The sequence below is a fragment of the Nelumbo nucifera genome, chromosome 6 (genome assembly GCF_055504915.1).
Source record: "Nelumbo nucifera cultivar China Antique chromosome 6, China Antique-T2T, whole genome shotgun sequence".
Lineage (NCBI taxonomy): Eukaryota > Viridiplantae > Streptophyta > Magnoliopsida > Proteales > Nelumbonaceae > Nelumbo > Nelumbo nucifera.
In genome coordinates this window covers 66,123,045-66,148,767 of record NC_142654.1, presented here as the reverse complement: position 1 = coordinate 66,148,767, position 25,723 = coordinate 66,123,045, and the positions used below count along the sequence as shown (strand labels likewise).

General features: G+C 35.9%; 1 protein-coding gene across 2 annotated transcripts; it reads right to left on the bottom strand.

The window, feature by feature from the left end:
- Positions 1-8,384: 8,384 nt before the first annotated feature.
- On the bottom strand, positions 8,385-22,238 carry LOC104606831 (MLO-like protein 9). 2 transcript variants are annotated; one of them, XM_019199353.2, is made up of 16 exons: positions 22,054-22,238; positions 21,474-21,726; positions 20,933-20,990; positions 20,570-20,775; positions 19,456-19,572; positions 18,042-18,102; positions 17,798-17,886; positions 14,305-14,379; positions 14,119-14,207; positions 12,304-12,353; positions 11,990-12,030; positions 11,730-11,903; positions 10,349-10,384; positions 10,198-10,265; positions 9,422-9,482; positions 8,385-9,064 (listed from the first exon to the last, which is right to left on the bottom strand). In XM_019199353.2, exons 2-16 carry the CDS (start codon positions 21,606-21,608, stop codon positions 8,639-8,641), a joined length of 1,686 nt encoding a protein of 561 aa, XP_019054898.1. In that variant the 5' UTR covers positions 21,609-21,726; positions 22,054-22,238; the 3' UTR covers positions 8,385-8,638. The 2 variants fall into 2 exon arrangements, with proteins under 2 accessions (XP_019054898.1, XP_010270524.1); XM_010272222.3 differs by lacking the exon at positions 22,054-22,238 and having other exon boundaries at positions 21,474-21,999.
- Between the last annotated feature and the right edge of the window lie 3,485 nt (positions 22,239-25,723).

Here is a 25,723-nt window from a genome sequence, read left to right as displayed (position 1 = left end):
TTTGGGATCAATATAATTAATGTTAGTACCATTGATTGTTTGGGTCCCTTATGGAGTTTCAAATATATGTTGGAAGAGGTGACCAACTCGTTCCCAATTACATCTCTGCATTTTTGGTAAAACATAGCTGAAATATCATCTGGGCCAGGAGATTTGGTGGGCCCAATAGAAAATAATGCATGCTTAACCTCCTCCAATAGTAGGAATTGAACAAAGAATAATGCAATTCTCTTCTTGGGTAACATCAAGAGGGGCAAACTGAGCAGGAATATCATCATGAGCAGGTTCTGTAGGAGTGAATAAATTAATAAAATAATCCCTGATGATACCTTCAATAGTCGAGTGATCAGATGTCCAAAGCCCATTGGAGTCTTTAAACCAAAAAATGCTATTTCTTCGCTTCCTGTTTGATCAAGATTTTTAAAACCGAATCGGATGAACCGGTTAGGGGTTTGGTTCTCGGGTCAAACGGTCTGATCATTTGAATCGAACGAATGACTCATTTTGATAAAAAAATAAAAAACAGTCAAAACCGTTGAACAGTTCGAATAATTCAATTGATCGGATCAGTGATTTGCTGACCAAATCAACAATGTTTGACAAAATTCCGATTTTTGGGAAAAACGAAACTGATCCGGTTTTGAAAACCATGTGTTTGATGCATACATATGAAAAAAAATGACTATTTTTATCTCCAGCAGGACCAGCATGCAGCCAATTACACCGAGCTCTCTGATGCCGGTACAAGTTTTCAAGAGTCATAATATGCTCAAATTCTTTTTGTAAACCCCGATTGGCCCTAGTTTTCTATTGGAGAAATTTAATTCTAGCTTGAATGGCCTCTCTTCTCTTTTTCAATCGTCCATGATTGGATGAGTATCAGAGATGGAGATGAGATTTAGTTGCTGCACACAATCCGAAGAAGCGTTTCAAGCATGGTTTTCAAAATCGGATCGGACCGGACGGTTGGACCAGAAAAACTGGGAACTGGTTAGGTGATTGGTTCTATTTTTCTCCAAAACCGAATTTTCCCCAAAAACCGCTGACCTGGGTGGTTAATCGTTCGAACCGCTCGAACGGTTTTAACCGTTCTTTATTTTTCTGTCAGAACAGGCCAACTGTTTGATTCAAACGATCAGACCGTTTGACCCAAAAATCAGACCCCTGACCGATTCATTCTCCAGATCGATTTTAAAAACCTTGATTCCAAGAACTAGAGACTTGCTCTAAAAAACCATTTACCTGCATCCTTAGTGGTTGAAGCTCAAGCGGCTTTTGCAAAGGAGGTAGGTGTGTCTTGCTATTATTGTTAAGGGTGATGCTCTGTTGGTAATCAAGAGTTTGTTGAGTTCCGCTTATTCCATTCCATGAAAAATCAGACACATCATTGAAGATTGTAAACTCATTCTTTCTGATTTCCCTGAAAGCTGGATGAGATGGATTCCTAGGGAGCACACAAATCGGCGAAATATACTCTCCGGATCCCAAGTTGTTTCACTTGTTATTTTTGCTCATCTTTTCTAAATCTAAATGAGACACTTCTTTTACATTGTAATTCCGCGCTTTCATCTTAATGAATTTGTCGGTCATCCTTTTGACAGAAAGAAAAAATGTATCATGACATCGCTGCCCTTCCACCTACCATTAAATTTCGTATCACTCTATTAATTACTTCATTCAATTCCCGTCATTTTTTAGCTTTTAATTTGTAGTATAGGGCAATTAATTAATGTGGATACAATTTTTTTTAGGTAAATTGTTAAAATTTCTCCTCAACTTTCTGTCCCTTGTAAGTATACCCTTTTTCTTAGAATCTTCTAACAAGAAACGCATAAAAATATCCAACATAATCATGTAATTTCTATTGAAGTCGGTTTCTATAGAAAAAATAATACAAACTTTATAAATTATGAAAATTAGAGAATTTAATTTGCACCTTTTACCTTTTGAGTGATTGATATGAAGGATAAATTTAGAAAAATCAATTTTAAAATAGCGGGAAAGGTTTGGACTAATGGTTTGTATGAAGAGAAAATTTGGAAAATAAACATTTTGGTCAAAAGTAACTGCATGAACATTTTTACGTCTCTTTTTTGAAAATTCTAACAAAGGAATCTTTTACGTCAAAAGCACAAAAAAGAATTGCTCAGCAAATTAAAGAAATTAAAGCCAGCTAAATCTTCAGCCAATCAATCCACGAGAAAAGGCAGGGATGGAGACCATGACGAGCTAGGATATGTGCCAAGAAGAATTTGGGGAACCCTCCAACAGAGAATTAATAACCCTTAAGACTTAAGGCCCCAATTGGTTCGCAGGAATAGGGGTCTGGAATCAGAATCGGAATGGATTATTCCAATTCCAATTATTTGGTTTGGTAGAATCAGAATTTTATTCCCATTTTTGCTGGAATGGTATTCCCCCATCTGCCTTTCTCTTGGGAATAAAATCCCATTCTTGCTGATTCTAATTTTCATTCCCATTTCTGTCTGAACCAAACTATGGAAATGGACCATTTTGATTCTGATTCTGGATGATCCCGATTCCAATTCCAATTGATCCCAAAGACATCTCCCTCAACCTGTACCCTGTCCAAGTGAAGAGAAACCATAAAACGCAGGCTTTGAACAGAACCAAAGCATAACTTTCCACAGCAGATTTAACTTTCAGATTCAAGGACTGAGCAAACAGTAGGGGTCTAGGTCCCTTAACACGAACCCAGCATTAGCTTTTGTACCAGAGAATGATGCATCACAATTTAATTTAAGCCAGCTCAAAATTAAAGGCGGTTTAGACCAGTGATTAGCTGAACTTCTAGTATGGTCATCAGGTTCCAATGGGTAAGCCAATCTAGCAACTATAGTCCAATCCGGATCCGGGTGCATCTCTATACGAGGGCCCAACGGAGAATCCAGTCAAACCCGTTTATATATCTCACACTGGAATAGAATATGGTCAAGAATCTCCTCATCCTTAACACAAACACTGCAGGTAGTATCAATGTTCTTGTTTCTTCTTGCCAAAGAACTCTTAACCGGGACATTTCTGTTAATACATCTCCAGAGGAACAATGGACCCAGGGTAGAATATTTTTATAACGCCAGAAGACCCGCCAGGGGACATCTCCATAAGCTAGATGGGCATTGGTCCAATCCAATCTGGTTCAATATGAGCCCATTACAAATGGACCAGGTCCAAATTGATTTTATTATAGATTTATTCCAATCAAAACCTGATTCATTGACATTTGTATTCTTTTTTTTTTTTTTTCTTTTATCAATAGATTGGATATAATATGAATCCATAACAAATGGATTACGTCCAATCCAATCGAATAAATATTTTGGTCCATTTCAATATGTCTTATTGGTCCATCCAATATGTCCAAATTGATTTTAATTTAAACAGGTCCAAACCAAAACCAGTCCATTGACACCCCTAATTGCCGCTCAGATGTATTCCCAGCATTACTCACGTTAGAAGGGCGCCTCATGTTAACGATGGCATTGCATTAGCAATCTCAGAGGGGAACTCTCCCTCTCTCAATGATATCCTGCCTCCAACAATGAATTCTGGGGCATTGAATTAGTAAACTAATTTAGGCACAATTTTCAAGTTTCAAATTAAATCAAGCTTTAAAATTTCAGATTCATCTGAATTAATCACAAAACTTATTATATCCATGTTTTGTGAACAAGACCTGAATTGATCTTGCACATTGGCCTGTTTATGGCCAATTCCCAATTTTCCCAAAATAATAAGGTTACTAAAATTAGTAAAATTCCTAAATGGATTCAGACATGTCAAAACATTATATTTTAATAAATAAGGTTTCATGAACTCAAAATATGCAAATTAAAGCTTATTATATATAAATTATATAATTATTTTTTTATCCATAAAAAGCTAATGTTAGAATGAGCAAATATGTCCTATTATGTTTTGTAAACTTTACTTTCAGGTGGAAATGCAAGTGATATTCAAGAAAACTAACTTTACTGTAGGGCCCAGATTTGCCGGGAAAAAAAACACTGTAAAGTTGGTCAATAGGAATTACTTTCTCATCGACCAACTTTACCCCCACTTATTTCCCAAAAAATGAATATAAAAGATATATTTACCAATGCATAAAGCCCGTCAAGAAACCATTTTGGCATATTACATCCCAAAAACAAATGCCTACATCAAAAGTTAAGGTTGTTGAAATGTTGACATTTACTTGGGCCTCTCTATCTTGTTCTTCTTCTTCTTCTTCTTCTTCCGATCATCATGTGCATCCAAGAACCTTTTAGCAACTTGTTCTACAGCATAATCTAAGTAAATGATTTTCCAATGTTTTAATTTTTTTTTTTAAGTGTATCCACATATTTTACACTTGACATAAACTGTAAAAGTATTTTACTAAGTGTATATAATCATTTGACCATTAGTCTCAGTTTATTAATATATTTTTGGGATTTTTTTTTTTTTGAATATCCACAACAAATCCATGCATATGAGCATATTTTAGTTGATCTACCTATTTCTACCGTATGCCCGTATCCATATGTTTTCAAAGTGTCTCTCTTAAAATCATTTTTGATACTCTACACCTTTGATGGTGTTTTCTTTTTTAATATCCATTGTGTCCACCCTTTTTGATAATTTAAATCACGAATTTGTCAACTAAAAAGGTAAATTACAGATTATTACCCTGTAGTTTAGGGTAGTAGCAATTATCCCATGAACTTTCATTTGCAGCAAAGACCCCTTAAACTTTTAGGTTCTGACAAATACCCCCCCCCCCCTCCGTTAATTCCAGTGATGGAAGAAGTTAATTTACCAAAATACCAACCTAACAAACTTCTATAAAATGGAAATTGCAATAAAAAATAAATAAACAAGAATTAAACTTCTACTAAACCTAGAATTGTAACACGTGTAACTAATATCAACTAAATAAATATATAACAAATGGAAAAAAATTCAAAACTAAACCCCAATAAGGGTAATTATGGGGATTTAAAAAAGTTTAAACAGTCACATAAGACTTTTTTCAAAATTATCTGACCGAGTGCTAATGGAGGGTGGCCTTTGCCAGAATTTAAAAGTTCATGGGGTGTCTTTGTCGCAAATGAAAAAATTCAGTGGATTATTAATGGCCACTACCCCCAAATTACAGGATAGTAATAGATAATTTGGAGATGTACAGATAGGCCCAACATAGATTTCTGATTTTCATTGCAGAATTATAAACATTCAAAAGGTCAAAAACTCACACTCTATGCACCCATATCTGCCCGTAAATTGACAATCAATTCCGAGCTGACACTTACCCCAAATGTACTTTGAGCCTATAAATTCTGACCCTGGGCTGAACTGTCATTCTCCCTAGATAATTTACCCAAAAAAAATCTGAGTTGTGTTGAATCCCATTTTCACCAACACAATTTATAAAAAGCAAGAAAAGTGAAAATCCCAATGCAACTGAGCCCAAAATCTAGTTAGGCCAGGTGGATTTTAGGTTAACTAACACCAGGTTGCATCCCTAACTTTTGAACCCCGGAAGCCCAATGGGTGCATCACATTGCCTCTCATAAAATCCATATTTTCTCTCCAATAATATCATTCTTTAACCTCTCTCTCTCTCACTAAGGCACATAGCCCCTTCCTGTTAAATCCCTCTTTTTCCTCTTAATCTTTAAAAGTCCTTTTTGCCTCTCTCTAATAAAGTAAGGGTTAAGGGCCATTTTATTATTTAGTTCAATAATAAAATGCAGCAAGAAAGCACTTAATATGGGCCTTTGGTTATCTATGTCCATTCAATTTTGAACTTATTTTCCTAGCTTGGTTATTATTCTTATGCTAAGCACCATTAGTTGATTCTCATGCTAAGCAGTTCGATTTATATACTTCTCATAGTATATAAGTTATATAAAAGGAAAATTTGAAGCCCAATAACTAAAAAATAACTTTTCTTTTCTACTATTTTATATGTAAAGAACTAGAAATATATAAAAATTTTGAATCACTCTTACTTGATATTTTTCCCTGTATTTTTAAATAGAAACATGTGCATGGAACAAATAACCGCTACTATTATTTGAAAAGACTTGAATAATGGCAAGGTTAGGTGTAGAGGTGTAAAATGGGTTGTGCCGCCCGTGGCTCGGCACAAATTTGGACCAGCCTAGCACGACGGTCCATGGGCCGTGCTAAGACTGACACGATCGTGCAAGCCATGCTGGGCCTGGGGTTTTAGGTCTATAGGCCAGGCCGGCACAACATGATCGAGCAGGCTGTGTTGCCCGTGGCCCACATGCCGGCATGGCCTAGCCTGTAGCCTGGTCCAACACGGCTCGTGGCACGACCCATATATATTATTTATATATATTTTATATATTTATATAATATTATATAAATTATAAATATATAATATATAATGTATTAATAAAATAAATATTTTTTTTTAATTTTATTATACTAATTTATTTAATTATTGTATAAGCAATTTTATACATCAAAATTCATATAAAATTAAAATTTTAAAATTTTTGTCAATTTTTTTAAATAAATAACTTTGGCCTGATGCATGGTCCGACCTGGCCCAAGGCTCAGCCCACGAGCCAGCCCGGTCCTTAACATGGCATGGCATGGCACGGGCCTGGGCCGTGAGTCGTGCCGGGCTGACCCCCAAGTTATCCCTGGGAGGTGGCACGGCTTGGGATGGCCCCCGGGCCGGCACGGCACGGCCCGTTTTACACCTCTAGTTAGGTGTGCACATTCCTCGGTCCTTGGTCATAGCCCTAAAGTTTCTTTTGACTTTCCTGGAAAGAAAGGATGCTGTGAATACATTCAATCACTCATTATCACTCATTATTATGCATAGTTGATGTGATATCATCTCCTCCAATTAGTACAAAGGTGAAAGATCAATGTTGATGGAGTCGTGAAGGTGCAGAAGTGGGGGGGGGGGGGGGTCATTATCAGATATCTTCAGGGTGTTTTTTTCTTTGCCATGATAGAGCTAAGGAGGTTCAGTTCTTCTCAGTTAAGTGGAAGTTGTTGAGTTTCTTGAAAGGTTTCCAACTGGCTTTAGACGTTGATGCCTCAGCTATTGATCGAAGTGCCCGTTTAATGGGGCCGGCTTTCGGACAGTGGCTTCTGGCGTTGCATGAGCCATGCATGAAAGCCGGAAAGTCCGAAAAGCCGAAAATAGGCTTATATAATATTTGTCCAAAAATTGACTTTTTCCAGTAGGCTCAAAATTGAAGGAAACTCTCTTACATTACAGTTTCTAAATGTCTGTCTGTTGGAGGAAGATCGCATCGTCCATCCCCTTGCACATACTACCCATATTATATTGTAGCGGATTACAGACTAGAAGAGATTCCGTAGTTGCTCTGTCCTAGCTAGACTCCTAGAGAAGCTCCAAGTACTGCAGTGCAGAATACAAGCGTAACTCGGTTTTGGCTTTCGGTGACGATCAAGATTGTCCACGAATATATACTTGTTGAACGGGGAGAGAGAGAGAGGCTGAGGAGCATTTTAGCATGGGAAGGGATGTGTTAGGTTTTGACTTTTGAATGGAGTATAGGTTTCTATTTTCTAAACTGATGTTATGCAGAGAGATTAAGGTATTCAATCAATTTAAAAGTTAAATGTTCCCCAATTCAAATCAGGCTTTAATTTAGATGTGTATCCCCTGAAGATACAATACAACAGGTGATAACTTTATACCCTATTGCATGCATAAAGATGCCAGCTATATATCTGGTCAAAATCAAAGGATCCAGAACATCCAATATAGGAGAATCCGAAGATCAAAAGATCTAATTAAGAAGCAGCATCTGACATTGTCAGGAAGGTCCAAACAAGTTGATTGTCCATTTTGAATTTGCATTACATTTGAAAATATGTCTCTCAAATGGGTGTGCTAGTGTAATCAGTTACCCAGTATTTGAGATAAGAACAAACTCCTACACTGTTGCAACCAATTACACTCATCTCTTCTCTTGTATTTATCTCTTATCTTGTATTTATCCTTACCCCTGTATTTATCTCTTACTCTGTTCTTATCTGTACACATACAACATGTATAAATATCGTACAGAACATTGAATGAAATCATCAAGAGAGAATTCTTCTCATAAGCTCTTTTAGGGTGGGATTACCCTACCAGCGCACCAGACTGCGGATGTAGGAGTGGCTCATCAGGATCCAGCATTCTTTCCCCAACAAAGTATATTCATGGGCATGCATAATCGTTCACTTAGTTGCGCTTCTGCTCATCGGTTACATGTGAAATTGTTAGCTGCCAAGACATTAGTACATTAGCAAACTGCAATTGTTTACCATTTCTATTTGATCAAGGTCGTTGAAGAATCAGAAGGTATGCGAAGAGAGTATGGCTCAAAAACTCTCATTTATGAACAAGAATGTTAGTTGTACAGACACAAAAGCATGCCACTGGCAAGAAACTGGACTAATTTTTTAATATGTAATTCTTCATAATTGACATTTGATACACCCATGTATTACTTACTGTTACATTTGAATGAAAATTGCTGATAATAGGAGAATCACCACTGCTGGCCACCGTGAACACTGACCACCACCAAAGTTTCATCAACATCTCAACGCCATTTTGCTACCATCACTGTCAAGGTCCAGTTAATAGGTCTGGCTTAGCAAATGAGAAGTCATCTTCATCATGTTTTTGACCATCATCATATTCATGGCGGGGGTATTCCCTTGTTCTAGATTGTCTACCAACATTCGCCATCAGGGGTGGGTTTTCTGTGACTGATGTGGGTGACGGTGCATCTGCTTCATTGTCTGACATGTCATCTTCAGAATTTCTCATACTATATGTAGATGAGCGTGTTGAGTGCCCAGTAGTCTTGAAACGTTGAAGTGGGTGGGGTGGGGATTGCACAGGTGAGGCACTCGGGCCACTTCCCACACTTCTTGTAGGGGAATGCCCCGTCCTTTTCTCGTGCTTCTTTTTCATGGCAGCCATACGCCACTTCTTAATGGCCTTCGATGTCTGCTCATCAAAGACAGACTTCTTCATGGTTGATCCCATCTGCAAACGTCCACCATAAATAATTATCATTACATCCATTGGTTTCAAGTTTCAACACAACATGCACATGCCTGCGCATACACATGCAAAAGACAGACACAAAAAGCAACACAATGAAATATCAATCCATTTTTAGGATTGAACAGAAGGAAAGCTTAAGTGCCGTTCTACAGTGAGATTACTTGAAAGTGAAAAAAACACTTAAGATTGGTATTTATGCTTTCATCAAACTGGCAGCTCTGTTTCTACTTCCAGAAGCATATCTAGGTTAGATTCCCTTAGACTGAAAAGAACTTGCTTCTTCAACTTAATGGGTTGCCTATTTAATGTGACAGATCACCTGAGTAAACAGGATACCTGAGTTACTAGTGCATAGAGGGGAAGTGTAATGTAGCTACACAAGAATTGGACTCCAACCCTGCACCATGCCAATGGAATTCACCAAATAATTAATTAATAAATTTAAAAGCTTAAAATAAATGGTGGTTGAGCAAGTAAATAAGAAGACACTAAAGCTGTTGTCGAAGCATGACCACTTGATATTACACCAAGTGGTAGATACCCCCTACCAACAGTATATGCATGCCACTTATACAAGGTAAGATGGCGAATATCATGACTCAAGTAACTATTTCCCAGATGTCCTCATCAGTCAATTAGTCCTATCTCCTATGTAGACCTATTCATGGGCTGGGCCTGGGTAGCCCGATGGGCTTGCCTGTGGGCTCAGGCTCAAGCATAAATTTTAGGCCAACAGGCTTGAGCTCAGGGTATAAGTATCAGGCCCAATTATTTTTTAGGCTGGGCTTGGGTTTAGCCCATCCCTCAAACCCATAAACCCTCCCAACCCAGGTGCAGGCGGGATTGGATCCCAAGTCTCCACTACAACCAGCAGGAGACCTTACCAACCAGCCAATAGGCACCTTGCTATAATAAAAATATATTAATAATATAATAAAGTTTGCTTATTCCTATTCAGACTGGGCTTCAGGCTCTATACAAGGGCCAGGCTCTGGCTCAGGCCCGGAATTCTCTGTTAATAAAGAGGCAAAGCCTAGCCTGAACCCGGCTCAGCCCAGCCCATGAACAGGTCTAGTTTTATGTATGAACCAAATATGGATATTAAAGCTTACCCCATTGAAACTCGTATGATTATAAGCGTGAAGTTCTCATGAAAGCAAGATTTCAAGCCAAATTCATACTGCACCAAGGCTTTGGCATTAGATGTAAATAACATAAAACTAGAAAAAAGTGCAAGAGATGATAAGTAGAACAGTTTCTTACCCATATCCAAAGGAAATATGTTATTTGGAATGCATTCTGTGAAAAAAAATACAAGTAAATCAATCTACACATCTCAAAACATAATGAATACAAATTTATAAAATGATTAAATAAACAACAAATAGTTGCACCAGGGATGGAGGACAAAATTTAGTTGCCTCTTTTTTATGTTAACTTAGCCTCCTCCTATGATACTAGATGCCTGTACATTGGTGCTCTATTATTTCAGATACTCCAATTTTTAAGGTAAACTATGTATCCAGTGCTATGTCCTTGCCGTGTATGTGGGTAACATAGGCAGCGTACTTTCCCAAACCATTCACATGGAATATAAATGTTACATGGATAATGACTTAGATCCACTCCTGATGAAGATTCCCTAGGCAAAGTTGACTCCTATCATATGACTAATCATCTGAGACAATGAAATTCAGCAGGAGGTATCAGGCATCCTACACAGTAATACTTAGGTTCCTATTAATAACTCCCCAGTGGATGGAATTGCATTATTGTCTTCAGGTCCAGATGCCAGTGTAACAGAGTAAACAATAAGGTTGCAGATGAATCTACTAACATGGGAGGTGATGCTAGGGCAGAGTATGTTTTTTGATTTTTAAGGCCTGGTTCTCATGGACAAAGCAGGCCTTTTTAGTCTCAATCTGTCCTCCTGGGTTGTAACTTGCAAAGAACTCTTCTACCTGGAGCTTTCTTTAGTATACTTTAGTCAGCGATTTGTTTTTTCTTTTTATTAGTATAAGTCAGTTCATATCCAGAACAGTGAATATAGGATTCATGTAGCCAACAACCCCATATTGTTGACAAGGCATTTTTAGTCTCGATCTCGAATAGTGGAGGCTAGAGCAACAGCTGCACACCCAAATACCTTGTTCAGGTGGGTTCCTAGAACTACCAATTCATTAAAGTGAAGGGCAAAATAGGTATTGGTTGAAGGTTGGAAGTAGTAAGAGTAGAATTGGAAAGCAAATCTGAATTCTTCCTTCTTTCAGGTGAATAAGTTATATATCATTGCTAATACAGATTTTATCACCTAAGATTTTCATCACCCAGTCCTTCAATCAGACTATCTACTTCTGTGCATCATCTTAGACCTTAAGATCCTTTTTTTTTAAACCACCACCCATCAACCAGCATAAAGTTTCTTATGCTGTCTTCAAATTTTTTATATTAAATCTCAGTTCCTAATATTTGAGAAAACCCCAGATTCATATTCGCTTCAAGATCCTTAAACCTTATCACTCAATAAATATTTTATTATTTAATTATTTTATCCACAAAAGAAGTGCAATAAGTCATTCAGTTCAGCCATTTTCAAACAGGCCCACAATCATATCATCCATGAAAGGAAAGAAACACCCAGTACCTGAAACATAACAAAATGGATTAGATACAGAACTAATTGAGGCCGATTAAACCAGAAGTGTTTGTCGCTGACTTTCACAAGAGGAATCCCTTGAACCACTGCATGTCTTTCTTGGATTTCAAGAGCCATAGTTGTTATAATTGCTTGAAGTTTTGTTCCAACTGCCAAGATTATCTGGAATGAACATGACATCCAGAATTTCTTAATCACATAACCAAGAAAATGGTAATGATCTAGCAATTAGTGCCAAGATTTCTTACAATTAGAGGAATTATGGACACCCAAAATAATGTCCTCCATCCTGAAAGTGATAAAACGAATATGTAAACAGTACCGAACTCCATTTGAATACATATTAGAGCATATCAAATATAAGGGGAGTGCTAGCATGATGTTCCTTAGTGGTGCACATCAACAAATGCCCACTAATCGACAAATGACCAAGGTGTTTGTTTCAGTATATGCACCTTCATTGCATAAACTCCAAAACAACATCCACCACTCTGTTATTGCACCATAACATCCTGTTTGTTCGTTGATTTCAAAATAAAGAAGGGATTTATGTAGAACTCACCACTAACATTCAGAAGCAAAAAGACCACAAGTGAAGCCCATAGAAGTGGACTGCAGACACCACAGAGAACTAAAGTCAGAGCATGAAGATAGGGGTTTTTTTTTACCAGTACACCAAGACCACAGGGGTAATAAAGGACTATTTTCATCTACATATATTGATATGAAAGGGCATGTTTTGCCATCCAAAAACTATAAGTCCAATTTCATTTAATCCCACAAGCTAAAGCCATTGGGCCTACTAATTCAGTCACCATCCAACTATCCCATCATTAGAGAGAATTAAGGACTACTATTTGCACCCAATTAGATTTTTTTTCTTGTTCTCTTTTTATTTTCATCCTTTGTCTAGAAGCATCATTCGAAGGTAAGTTAGGATTTTTCTTATCATTAGCTACTTCCTTGTGAAGGGAAACTTCCTCCTATGTATAGATATCAACAGCCTCCCTCAATTTTTTCTCATTCTCTTTGTATTTTCTTCCATTTCTAGAAGCATCGTTGATCTTTTTTAATCTTTTGCTATTTCCATGCAGCAACTTCAACTCGCCATTGACCCGGCTGGTTGCATGTTCGAACCGTCACCTGGACAAGATTCTGGGCCTGGTTTTAGTAAAACTATGGTAAAAAACCGTCTGATCCAGACAGTTGGACCGTTGACCCATTCGACCTGGTGACCGGGTCACGGGTTGCAAACTAAATGTGTATGCAAACTTTGGGAGGCCTTAAGTTTGTGCTCTAATGTCCAATTGAGGTGATCTTTTTTTTTCAATTTTGAGTAACTTTTTTGAGATCCATGTGTCCCAAGGAGCCATAGGCACCTTACCCCGCTATTTTCTCCAAAAAAAAGCCCTTTTTGGCCTCAAATTGCAATTGTTAATATTTTTTACTAACAAAAAATAAAAAACTTAATTAAAAAACATAAATTAAATATAAAATAATACATATATTACATGTAGAACATAATTACACATTATTTATTGATAAAATACATGTTGATACATACCTATACACATATATACATATATGTATGAATTTACATATTGCTGATGTGGCACAGTCTGACCCATTCAACCTGGACAGTTGAACCAGTGACCTGCGACCCAGAGGCAAAAACAGTTCGGCCTCCGAGTCAGTTTTTAAAACATTGTTTCCATGTGAAAACTGTGTGTATATGTGTTTCAGTGTGTGAGCATGAAACCTCTGCATCTTTAAGTTGTCTGTGTACTTCCAGCAATCCTTGAGTAGTCATACAAGATTACAAATAGCCTTAGGTTTTGAACAGAAAAAAATAAAAGAAAAGGAGAAGAGAAGAGGAGAGGAGAAGAAGAGAGAGGGAGAGGGAGAACTCGTAGAGAGGTTTGAGAAAAGAGAGAGTAGTTGGTGTGGTGTAAACAGCCGCCCCCCTCTTTAAATTTATATTCATAATGTCTTAATTGTAAAAGGATTACAAGAAGGGCAAAAGGCTGAGTTACCCTTATTGCTTACATGGCAAGATAATAACGAAATAAGATAAGATAAGATAAATCTAAAATAAACTAAAACTAACATAACTAATTGCTGTCATACGAACATAGTGTGGACCACACCAGTGGGGTCCACATTAGTGTTCTCTACACCTTGGATTAGGGTTCTTCCTTCTTTATGTATCCCATTTCTTCCTCTCTTCATCTTTTTTCTTAACATTTCTAACATTTCTGTTCAAACCCTACTAGAAACGCTACAATTCCTATATCAAGGTAGCACTTTTCTTCCTCACAGGAATTGTGCCACATCACATGTTGTATGCAAGAGTATTTTGAAATAAATAACATTTTACCTGATTCCCACGACTACCTTGAAATCATCTTCTAATGACCTTTTTATATATTTTTGGAAGTCAAACTTACTTCCAGGAGCTAAATGAACCTATAAGAATAAAAGTAAGAATCTATAAGAATAAAATAAATCAATTTAATATATGTTTATGTGATGGGATGCTGAAGAATAAAAAAGGTCAACTTACTGATATGAATCCATGACGTAATGTCAAATAATCTGCCTTACGAACAGATCTGAAAAAATGCCGAAAAAAGCATACCTGCAAATGATGGCTAATTTATGAGAATCATAGTAATCTAAAATTTTTGCTATAGCTCACTAGGGATGTAAAAGCAAGCTGATGACACTGGTTATTTTCCAGGCCTTTGCTGTTGCCTTTCTTCTGCAAGTGCGAGTGTGAAGAAGGGGTATGCATGAATCAGCAGCAAGTCTTCATCTTTTCTGCTAACAGAAAAAGGGACTCACCTAACATGATTAATGTGGGAACCTTCTTTTGGGTAGGTAACCTTGTAATACTACAAAGATTTGCTTAAACTCTTGATATGATATCATACTTCATCTAGAAGACAATGCCCCTAGTTTGTGTACACTTTTGGAGCTTATCATTTCCACCCTCATGAGATAAATATGAAAATAGCTTTTATTAATTTTTGGTTTGAAAAGCACATCATTTTGCACTATTGTGCGTTTCAACTTGGAAAGAACCACCAGTCAGGTAACATATCCACTGGTGAATGTTCCTAATAATAAATTTAGGTCATGATATCTGGATACCTGTATATGTGTAGCATACCAGTGTTGAACACAATGTGTGCCCAATACAGCAGTAGATGCTTCATGGACACTTCTAGAGTATATATAAGTAATACTACATGTAAAAATATATGTTTTAAAAAGTTATACTACAACAAATGTGTAGAAGTTACAAGTTTAATTAAATTTGGTAGTTTAATTTACAATCTTTGTTTAGAAAACATAGAAAAAGAAGGTTGGACAGGCTAGGATAGAGGGTTATAGCCTTTTCTTTACAAGAAAGCCCTTTAAAAGAAAGAGTGCAACCTTGGTTATTCATTTACCGCTTTGTCTATGGCAACTCCATACCAGCATACCACTGTTTGGAAGAAAATTGAAAAGAACTCTGTTTTTTGGTAAAAGAATTCTTCCACCATCTTCTTGTTTTATATGTTTTCTTTGTATTTATATGCCACTAACCAATCATGTACAATAAAGATGCTTAAAGCAGTTTCATGAATATACCAAATAAAAGCATGTAAGTTACTATCTTAAATAATTAGAGATAAAGTTTTTTTTTTTTTAACTTTATGTTTGACTAGATCAACTAGACTAGTCATTAGTTGACTAATAGTTTTAGTTGATGCATAGTTGTCTTAAGAAACTGCACCATGAGTATCAACCAATTAGTTAGTGAAGCGGTTGGTGTGGCCCTCAATTGACTAGTTAAAACTTTGATAACATTGACTTAGGCCAAGCTTGGGAGTGCTTAAAAATAAATGCTTATTCGAATAAGCACTTATTTTGGGCAGGGACCACAGTAATAAGCACTTATTGGTGTTTTGGAAATAAGTCCGAAATAAGTGATTAATTTAAAAATAAGTACTTATTGAAGAAGCCCAAAATTCCAGCTATTTTTAAGTGCTTATACAATAAGAACTTATTCAAAATTTTGATTTCAAAATACTCCCTGGTTAGATTTTTTTGATCAATAACAATAAGCTTTATTAATGAATAAGATTTGTGAAACTTTAATTACAGAAAGGGGGAGGTAAACTATCTTAACTCCCCTACAACAAAAGGACAAAGAAAGAAGCTAAAAATTAGCCCAAAACAGAGATTCCTTAAATGCCCCTTGCTTAGCTAACCCATCAGCCATTGAGTTAGCACTTCTCTTCACCCAGCTGTACTTCACCTCAATATCCCTACTTGGCCATTTAATTTTTTTCTTTTCATTGTTGTAGCTCCACAAACCACTGTTGTCTCCTTTCAGCCACCTAATCACCACCTCCGAGTCCCCTTCAAGAACCAAGCATCTGATGTTTAATTCTCTTGCTCTTTGGATTCCTTCTAGAACTGCTAGAATCTCAGCCCTAAGAGAGTCACCCTCTCCAATTGGGCCTGAGAACATAGCAGTAACAATCCCATCCTCATTCCTGAACATGCCCCCAATGCCAGAAGACCCTGGATTCCTTCAGCTACCATCAAAATTCAGTTTTATGAATCCAGAAGGGGGGACCAAGAGGGCCTAGAAGTTCTCTTACAATGGGCAGAGGTAGCTATCTCTTTCCACTTTCTCAATAAGTTGGCCATGGAAAATTCTGAGAATAGCTCCATAGATTTCAGCCAGTGAGCTACCCTTAAGTGTATCAGTTCTAGTAAATTTTCCGTGGTTCTTTCCTTGTCTGAAAAGATTCGTGAGTTTCTCTCTTCCCATACGAACCAGCAAACTGCCGCCCTAATGCTTCTCCATGTAACCTTCCCTCTTTTCTTAGGCCATCTAAAGAGCGAAGGAGAGAACAAGACTCCCTGGTTAGATTTCCAAATGCCACTTGCCCTTTGATAGACCAAAATCATAGGGTTTGGCTCTTTGATAGTTTCTTCTCCATTGTCTTCTCCACTAGCGGTGGAACTGCAACTTGACCGATCAACCAGGTAAGGTATCTTCTCTTTTCATTTTTCCGTTTTCTCATCCTCAAACGATCAACCAAGTAAAGTGTTTTTTTGGTTTTTTTTTTTCATTTTGTTCTTTGAACCAGCCCCAGATTCAATAGTTTCCTTTCCATCATCTTCTCCAAAGACCAGCGGCAGAACTGCAGCTCGAACCAATCAACCTGGTAAGGTATCCTATCTTTTTGTTTTTTTTTTCATTTTCTCATCATCAACTGGTTAACCAGGTAAAGTGTTTTTTTTTTTCGTTTTGTTCTTCAAACCAGCCCTAATAAGATGTTTTTTTCTCTGTTCCAGGTTTGGGATTTTCCAAGCTCAAAGTTGGATCTGCATCCAGGTTGATGAAGTCCTCTCTAAACTTCTGTTTTTTTCCTTGGATTTGTTTCTCCGAATCTCACTATTACTTTTTTGCTGTGAATGTTGACTCAATTTCTGTGATTTTGCCCCTTGGGTTAAAATTGACTTTTTAAATGAATAAGTGGTTATTGGAGAAATAGACCACCAAACACCTACTATAAAATAAGTTCTTATTTTTTAAAATAAGCACTTGAAAAAGCTGGGTGCCAAATGCAAATAAGTGCTTATTCGAATAAGCACTCCCAAACTTAACCTTATACCAATATTCATGATAAGGATCTTAGGAAATAGGAGTCATGCCACCCCCCCAACCTTCTTCCTATATCCTTGTCCATGTGGCTATCACTATAGATTTTAGGGTGCATCGTAAGATGATTTAGACATTACTTTTAATTTCGAGCACATTATAAACTGTAAGGTACATAAGAATTCTATTCTTTCCTCTTTCACCAAAGAAAGAAATAGACGAAGAAAAAGGAAATATAAAATACTTATATTTCCTCATTGGCAACCCCATGAGTATAGCTATATAAAATCTCATGGTTTCCATAGAAAAAAAAATACAAAACACTTATACCAATTTCTTTTTTGCAGAGAAGAGAAATATAAAAACTTTCAATAAAAAAAAAAAAACTTACAAAAACAAAGAAAAAAGGAATCCTAGTCCAGAAGTTGGTGTGTGCTCTGACAAAAGACGTCTCATGAGTAAGCCTGAATCTTGAGGGATCTGCATTATAAGGATATATCTTGTTCAGCTTCTGAGGAATTATATAAAAACGTAAATATGATGTAAAAAAAATTGCTTTTCAAGGCCAAGAGAATTAATGGCTACCAACTTTTAAATTAAAGTGAAATAAAATATTTTGCTATGCAGCAGAGTACCATAATGAAATTCATAGTTAAGAGATTGTGTCTCCCTCTCCCACGCCTTCCATCCACGTATCTGCATATGGAATTCCATCAGTAACCAAAAGGTTTAAAAAATTTCAAGGGCAAATGACAAATGCGGTCTTGGATATAGAAATTAATGCAACTTAATATTTTAATGCATTCATATCAAATAATAATCAAGATACATGGATGTTATCCCAATGGACTTGTGCAGAAGTTCCTGGTTGATGGGTGCCAAACCCAGAGTCCCAAATCAAGCTGGTAGTAGGCATCTAAGTTAAAACAAGACTTCAAATTATGTCTCCTGAGTCAAAGGGGAGCCTGGCTTTTGTGAATTCAATGATCTGGCACAGAGATGGCCTTTGTGAAAACATGTTGGCACACATGAAGTGCTGGAATACTGAACCCACTATTCAATTTCATGGAGCCACCTACAACATCTCCAAGGTCTAAAATCAATATTTTCAAGCTTGGAGCAGACAAGGCTTATCAGGTCAATGATTAAACTATCCAACCATCTGAGCTGAGTTCCCAATTTACTGAAATAAAAAAAGGTCATTACCCAATGTTGGTCCCAGGCTCCCAGATATCTGGGGCCTTGGGAGGGTGGAGGGGTAAACTGGATACAGGCCTCTCTCAAATCAACCTTCATTCTCACGTTTACCAGACTGAGATTTTACCATTTAACCAAGTCAACATTTTTTAACATTTTGGAAAATTAGGTGTTTCAGAAACAATTTTTTCGCCACTAGATTGTGATCCAAAGGGTTAAACAGTCAGGTCCTATCTGAGTCTGACAGCACTGTTCAAAACAAAAATTATTTTAACTTAATGACTGATAAGAGATTTTTTTTCAGAGGAATTCTAACAGGCAATGGCATATGCATTACTCCTGATTTCATTGTACAGATATGATGGCACTTGCATATTTCAGCAACATGCAGAAATCATGGGGACGCACAAAGTGCTGCCTACTAAAATTGCTCAATTTTTTATCATCCAAAGGAATGTGATTGAATGAACTCGTGTGATCTAATTAGCATGTTTCCTCATTAAGTATGGTCCTCAGTGAGACCCTTCAAATCAAGATTTTCTGGTTCCAAGGCTAAGGTTATTGCAGCCTTATGGACCAATTACCAAATGTTTTCTTAATTGGCAACTTCTCTGAAATATAACACTGTTCCTGGCCCAACTACCAAATGTTTCAACCAACCAAACCAAAAGAATGTGATAAGTTAAACAATTATGATCTTCCAAGCATATTAATCAACTAGACCCACCAAACAGCAAGTTTCCACCAGTTGTACTTGTATACCATATACCTTGCTGGTAATATAATGTGTACAGATTGTTTAAGTTTTAAGAATAATAAGAAAAAAGATAAAAGCACCTACGCTTAACCCACCTTTAGTCTCCCAAGCATCATTGTTGTAGCACTATAGAGCACATGAAAGACGGCTAAAAAGAATATAAAGATGTGCAATTGATGTAGTCCATTTAGAGAAATAAGTGGCTCATAACCCTGTTACCAGAAAGAAAACTGATTATCAATTGGAATGATATACTTGCATGCATAATAATGAAAGCATGGGAAGGTATTCAAATAAAAGGCACAGTAAATGGTCATAAAAAAGTTAGAAAAATGGGAAGTCAACAATAATAGCAATGCTCTACCGTTTGACAACCTTTCATGGCATAGCCTTATGGCTTGAGATTTGGTGATTGGATGCACAAAATTTGTGTTTCCTATGCATCAGATACACAGGAAGGTCGAAATTCACAAGAGGGAAATATACCCCAAATAACCATCACTTTTGGCCAGTCTCTAGCAGCTTAAGCTATCTAAATGTTTCCTGGCGCCTGTGCATTCTACTCATTAATCCCAAGGTATGTTTTGAATGGTTTTAGATGCTAAGAAGTGGCCAAGATGATAGTCCTAAGGATGCCTAGAATCACTCTAACACTTCATGGTGTAAAATTTTCACTAATTTGAAGGGTGACGTTATATCCTTTGTTATCAATGGAGAACAAAAACAACCAGATCTCCATCAATGAATTTACTCATAATGTGTAAGGAAAGGAGTAAAGTGAATTAATTGATGAGCTGCCTCAATCTGGGGAAATGTACTAATCATCACACCTGATTTTCCAGGAATTACTGCATTCAGTTTAGAACAGAAGTTTTTGAAAATAGTGAACAAGTTAATAGGTTCTGTTATTTTTCTATCCCATGTATCAGTCTAGAAGAAGAGAATCTCAGAGATATAAAATTATTGAGTTACCTAATTGAGGCGTAGAAAGTTTGGGAACTCAAGACTGAGAATTACAGGAGGGATGCACTTCTGAAATTTGACTTATGAACAAGGTAAACCACATGAATATGTTGCTTTCAAAAAAAAAAAAGATGATTTTGTTAGCTGTTGATAACTTGAAACACTAAACAACAGTACCAAATGGCCTTAATTCGTCACTTTACAAAGAGTAATATATTAAAATTGGGTGCCATCTAATACACATACCTCCTTGCATTTAGAAGCTTTACTAGCAGTGGATAAGAATCTGCGCTCATTCCATAGAAGCCTCCGGTGATCTTCTTCTTCAGTATTTGATGGTCTATATGGGCAAGGTAACATTTTGCGCGTAATCTTCTCTGGAATACATATTTTAACAATGTAGCTCTGACAGAATGTCAGGAGCAAGGAAATGAAACCTAGAACCATAAGCTCTGAACAAAAGTACAAAACAAAAGGGTTAATTAAAGAACGAGAATGATATATGGATAAAAGCAACGAAATGAGTTTGAAGTTTTTTTTATCATTCTCATTTTCTGTTTTCTCTTTTGTGAGCTATTACTATTGAGAACTCATATTTTGTGTTCTTACCAGCTTTGACCTTCTCAAGAGCTTCAAACAGTGCATTCTTACGTCTTTCTGTGAACCACTGAAATAAAAATAATAATAAATTTCCTTAAAAAAAGAAAAAGAAAATCTATAGTATATTGGTTAACATTCCTACCACCTATCAACCAGTTAAATAATTCGAACCCAACAGAAGGAACTCCCAATGAAGTAGTTCCAGGAAGGGACCAGAAGAGACAGATAAGGAGAGATATAATGGTCAATATTTTCCTTAGCTCTCCACCCGATACGAGATACTTCCCTTTTGGCTCTCCATTCTCCAGACAAAAGAAGGAAAAGAGAAGGAAAGAAGAATCTAACTGAAGAATCCAAAGAAATTGAGTTCAAAATAAAAACCACAGACGAGAAAAAGAGGAAAAACCAACCTATCCAACTCTTAACTCTCCCACGAATCCAATCATACTTGCCCAAATAAAACCCAAGAGTCAAGACAAACTAATTTTCTCAAAAGCAAGTCATTGTGATTCAAGAAATACAAAGCAAAACCGAGTATCTTGATTCTAACCTCGCCGAGCCTGTGAAGAACCTTCTCCAACACTATAGAAATTATAATAATAACCGCGCAAACAGCAGCTACCGCCCATGTGGGAGTTTGATCAAGCTCCCTTGATTGAGACGCTCCTCCTTCTCCTCCCGCCATGATCAAACGAGTTTCAGGATAAACCCAGTTCCCAGAGCAATGGATGAAAGAAGGATATCTCTGCAATAAGCCCCTACCTATATTTTATGTGGGGACTATGACAGTATGACGTCTAGCCCTTGCAAGAACGAGCATTTGTTGAAGAGATTAAGTAATAACGCAATTAACCCAGATAGCTGAAAAAAATATTTATAGTAGCTGGAAAAGTGTAGAAAAAGAGGTGAGGTGAGTAATAAACAACTAATTACGCGGTGTCAAAACTTGAGAAACCATCTTATTTGTCAGGACTCAGACGGGTGGTTTTGAAAAGCAGTGTGAAGATTTCGTCGGCGGTGGGAGAAAGATTTAAATAAACATTAATACTCTGATTCAGGATGTTGACTTTCGAGTAAACAAGAGATTAGGAAAAAGAAAGAAAGTAGAGTATTAGATTAGGGAGAAGTACCAATCAGCCCAGATTATTGCTGGTTAAAGATTCTGTCTTGGATTCCGATCTCTCCGACATGGTTGGGATAGTGCCGAGATATGTCCAACACCACACCACACCACACACAACACGCTCCATGAATCCTGATTTATTTATTTGTCTAAATAGAAATAGATAAGAGAAGGTTTAGTGGTCAACTGTTTGAAGAGAGACACAGCTGTTTCTGTGATATAAATGTTAGTAATGTCCTGTCCTGAACATAAAGGTAATCATCCCCTGAAATTTTTTACAGGTGCTAAAGCCTCTGGTGAAGTTTGATAATTGCAATTATTTCTCTTAAACTTTTTGATACAGTTTTAAGTTAATCCCTCTATTAGAATTTTTTAAATAAAGGCATAAAAATGTTTAAAATATTAATTAATTTAATTATTATATTAAGTCTGATTTCTACGGAAAAACAATACAAAATTATAAATAATAAAAAAATAGAAATTTTAAAATTGCAGCTTTATAGACCATTAATATAAAGGATAATTTTAAAAAATAAATCAATTCAGAAAAAAAAATATCGGAAGGGTTTGGCCCTTTGGGCATGAAGAGAAAATAGAAAAATAAACATTTTGGTAAAAAGTAACTGTATCACTGTATGGGTATTTTTATACCTATTTTTAGAAGATTTAACAAAGGGAATTTATTTGCAATTATGTCAGAAAGTATAGGGAGCTGATTGCACTTATTAAACTCCAAAGGAAATTTCTGTAACAACCAGAAATTTTAGGGGAAGTTTCACTAATTTAATAAAAAACGACAAAACACATTCAATAATTGATAACCGAGCTTATTTGGCTCCCACAATGGTGGGACAAATGTCTAACACCTAACTGTCCGTTTGGATCGTTCATAAGACGTAATAAAGATTTTTTCTGTGATTGTGATAAGATTCTCATTCCCAATAAGAGAGGTTAGGGTTAGGGATGTTCACCTGTTTAGATAATATAACTATAAGCTCATTTTTGAAAATTGAAAGGGTTTCATTGATTTTTGAAAAAAACCAGGAACCAAAATTGAACCAAAACCAATCGGTTAATTGACTAATTGGTTCGGTTTTTGACTGGTTTGATTTGTCAATTTCTCAATTTGTTACATGTTCAATATATATTATAAAAAATATAAATACTATAAATATATATAAGATATTATATTATATTATAAAATAAATAATTTATAATTTATTTAATATATTATAAATAAATTATTATAAAGAGACAAATATATATACCAATCGGTTTGATTAACCAGATTTTTTGGTCTAATTTCCTTGATTTGATTTATTTTTTCGATTTTTGTTAAGCATCCCTAGGAAAGATCACAATGAATAATCTCCCAAATGGGGAAATATCATTCTACCTGAAATGAAAATCAGAATCCCAATTTATCCAAACCCCTAATTTGCAAACCAAACGAGCCCTACATCATATATTCTTTTACTTACCTGATGCATTTCTCCAGACTAGATAAGAACCAATTTTTTTTATTTACAATCATGATCCAGGTCAGAGCCAAATGTTACTTGATTGATAATCATAATCATAATCAAGTAATTTGGAAGGATTAGGTCGATGTCCATAAAGAGCTTGGAAGTTCGAACTTTTGATTGGAAATTTTGATAACATAAGTTTTGTCTCTGTTTATGAATTGAATGAGATCATGTTCACATGTCAGTTACATTTTTAGAATTCAGAGTGCAAGTTGACTCTTGGGCCCTGTTTGTTTTTCGGTAAATTATTTATCCAGGTTAAGTTTTTTTTAAGAAACACTTATCTGGGTAAGTGCATTTATGCATGTTCTTTTATTTTCCAGGTAAATAAGGCTATGACCATTTTAGTCATTGATATCCATTATTAAAAGGCACGTTTTAGTCCCATTCAAGTATTAGCAACTTTCCCCAGGAGATAAGGGTAAGTGATTCCTAAGAAAATAAACTTTCTCTAATCCCTACATAAGTTTGAAAAATGAACATGGGATTCTTTGGTTCCCATTGACCAATTTTCCCTAATCTCAAAATCCAAAAAAAAAAAGAACGCCCCCTTAATGGACAGCTAGTCATGGATAATCATTAAAAATTTAGAATTTAATCATTCCCATTATTTAAAGAGACTGAAATCATTTTCCAAATTTTCTCTTGACAAGGCGAAATGAATCCATGGATACAAAACACTATGAAAAACGTAACAAAAGAACGATTTCGTTTCATGTAAAACTTACAAAGGCTATTGAACCAGAGAGAGATGACCATGATGTACGATAGGTAGAAAATTACGGTTGAAAAAAATTGATGGTTGAGTAGGTGACTAGCTACAATGTCTTTCTTCTTCTTTTATTAGTGGAAAAGGTCTTTATTCGTTTTAAAAAGCAATAGAGAAAGGCACATAATTTCATGGTGGGAACAGAGCATCATAAATTGGAAACAAGAAAGGCCCAGTACAAAGGGTGGTTTTGGATTGAAACAGCAAGGGGATCCTTGGACCTGTCCAAATCAAGATCAATTTAGATGGATTGGACGGACTAATAAGACATTAAATTAGATCAGTTCAGACTTAATGGTTTAAAATAAGGTTCTAAATATGTATCGGCCTGTCAAACCCTGAAACACCTGTAATAGCATAGGGGTGTATCAAGGGGTCGGCCAATATGCATTGATGCATTGCGATTTTTTTTTTTTTTTTTTTATCCTTGGTCCAAATTCTGAAGTATTTATTGAATTGGATTGGACCTGGTTTATCTATAGTAATTTTATATTAGATTGGATCAGATTGAACCAATATTTGATCCCTTAAAAATACATGTGTCAATGGAACAAATTTGGGTTGAAATTAATCTAAAGTAAATCAATTTGAACAAATTAGATGATCTAAACATTGAATTAGACCACTCCAGAATATTCATCAAATTAAGTTAGACCTGAATTATTTATAATGGACTTGTATTGGACCAAATCCGGTCCATTTGAGAGGGTTTTTCTCATTTTCAAACGAAAAGGACTTAGGAGGGATTTTCATGTGTTAGATAATAGATGGATACTACGTGATTAGTGCCATAAATTTGAAACAAAAGGCAAAACATTACATCAACTGTGTTTGATGTGTTCACATTTAATTGGGGTCGCTTTATTTCTAATTACTTGGCAAGATTCTCATCCCTTGGAGTTGTCATCTATCAACAATAAAAAAATTTTGAGGGGAATAAATCATAAATTCCCCTTTTCTTGATGTATTTTATTTTTAGGAAAAATTTCCATACTTTGTGCCTAATGCCATTTTAGTTTCTGAACTTTAAAATGTGACAATTCAGTATCTAAACTTTTAAAGTGTGATTACCTATCATTAATCAGCAGTTAACCTGTCGTTATGTTATATTTGAAAAGGATACAAATACCCTTCAAGTGTCATTTAATTCTCTTTATCAACCATCTAAACGTTGATAAAAAAATTAACAGTCCTAAATCCTTGCTTCTTCCATTCAAGAAAGTTAGGATTACGTTTAAGTGAACATTCTAATGATCTTAACTTTCTTGAATAGAAGATGCAAGGATTTTAAAATATTAATTTTTTTATTAATGTTTGAATGGTCAATAAAAAAAATTAGATGACACTCGAAGTATATTTACATCTTTTTAAAATGTCACTTA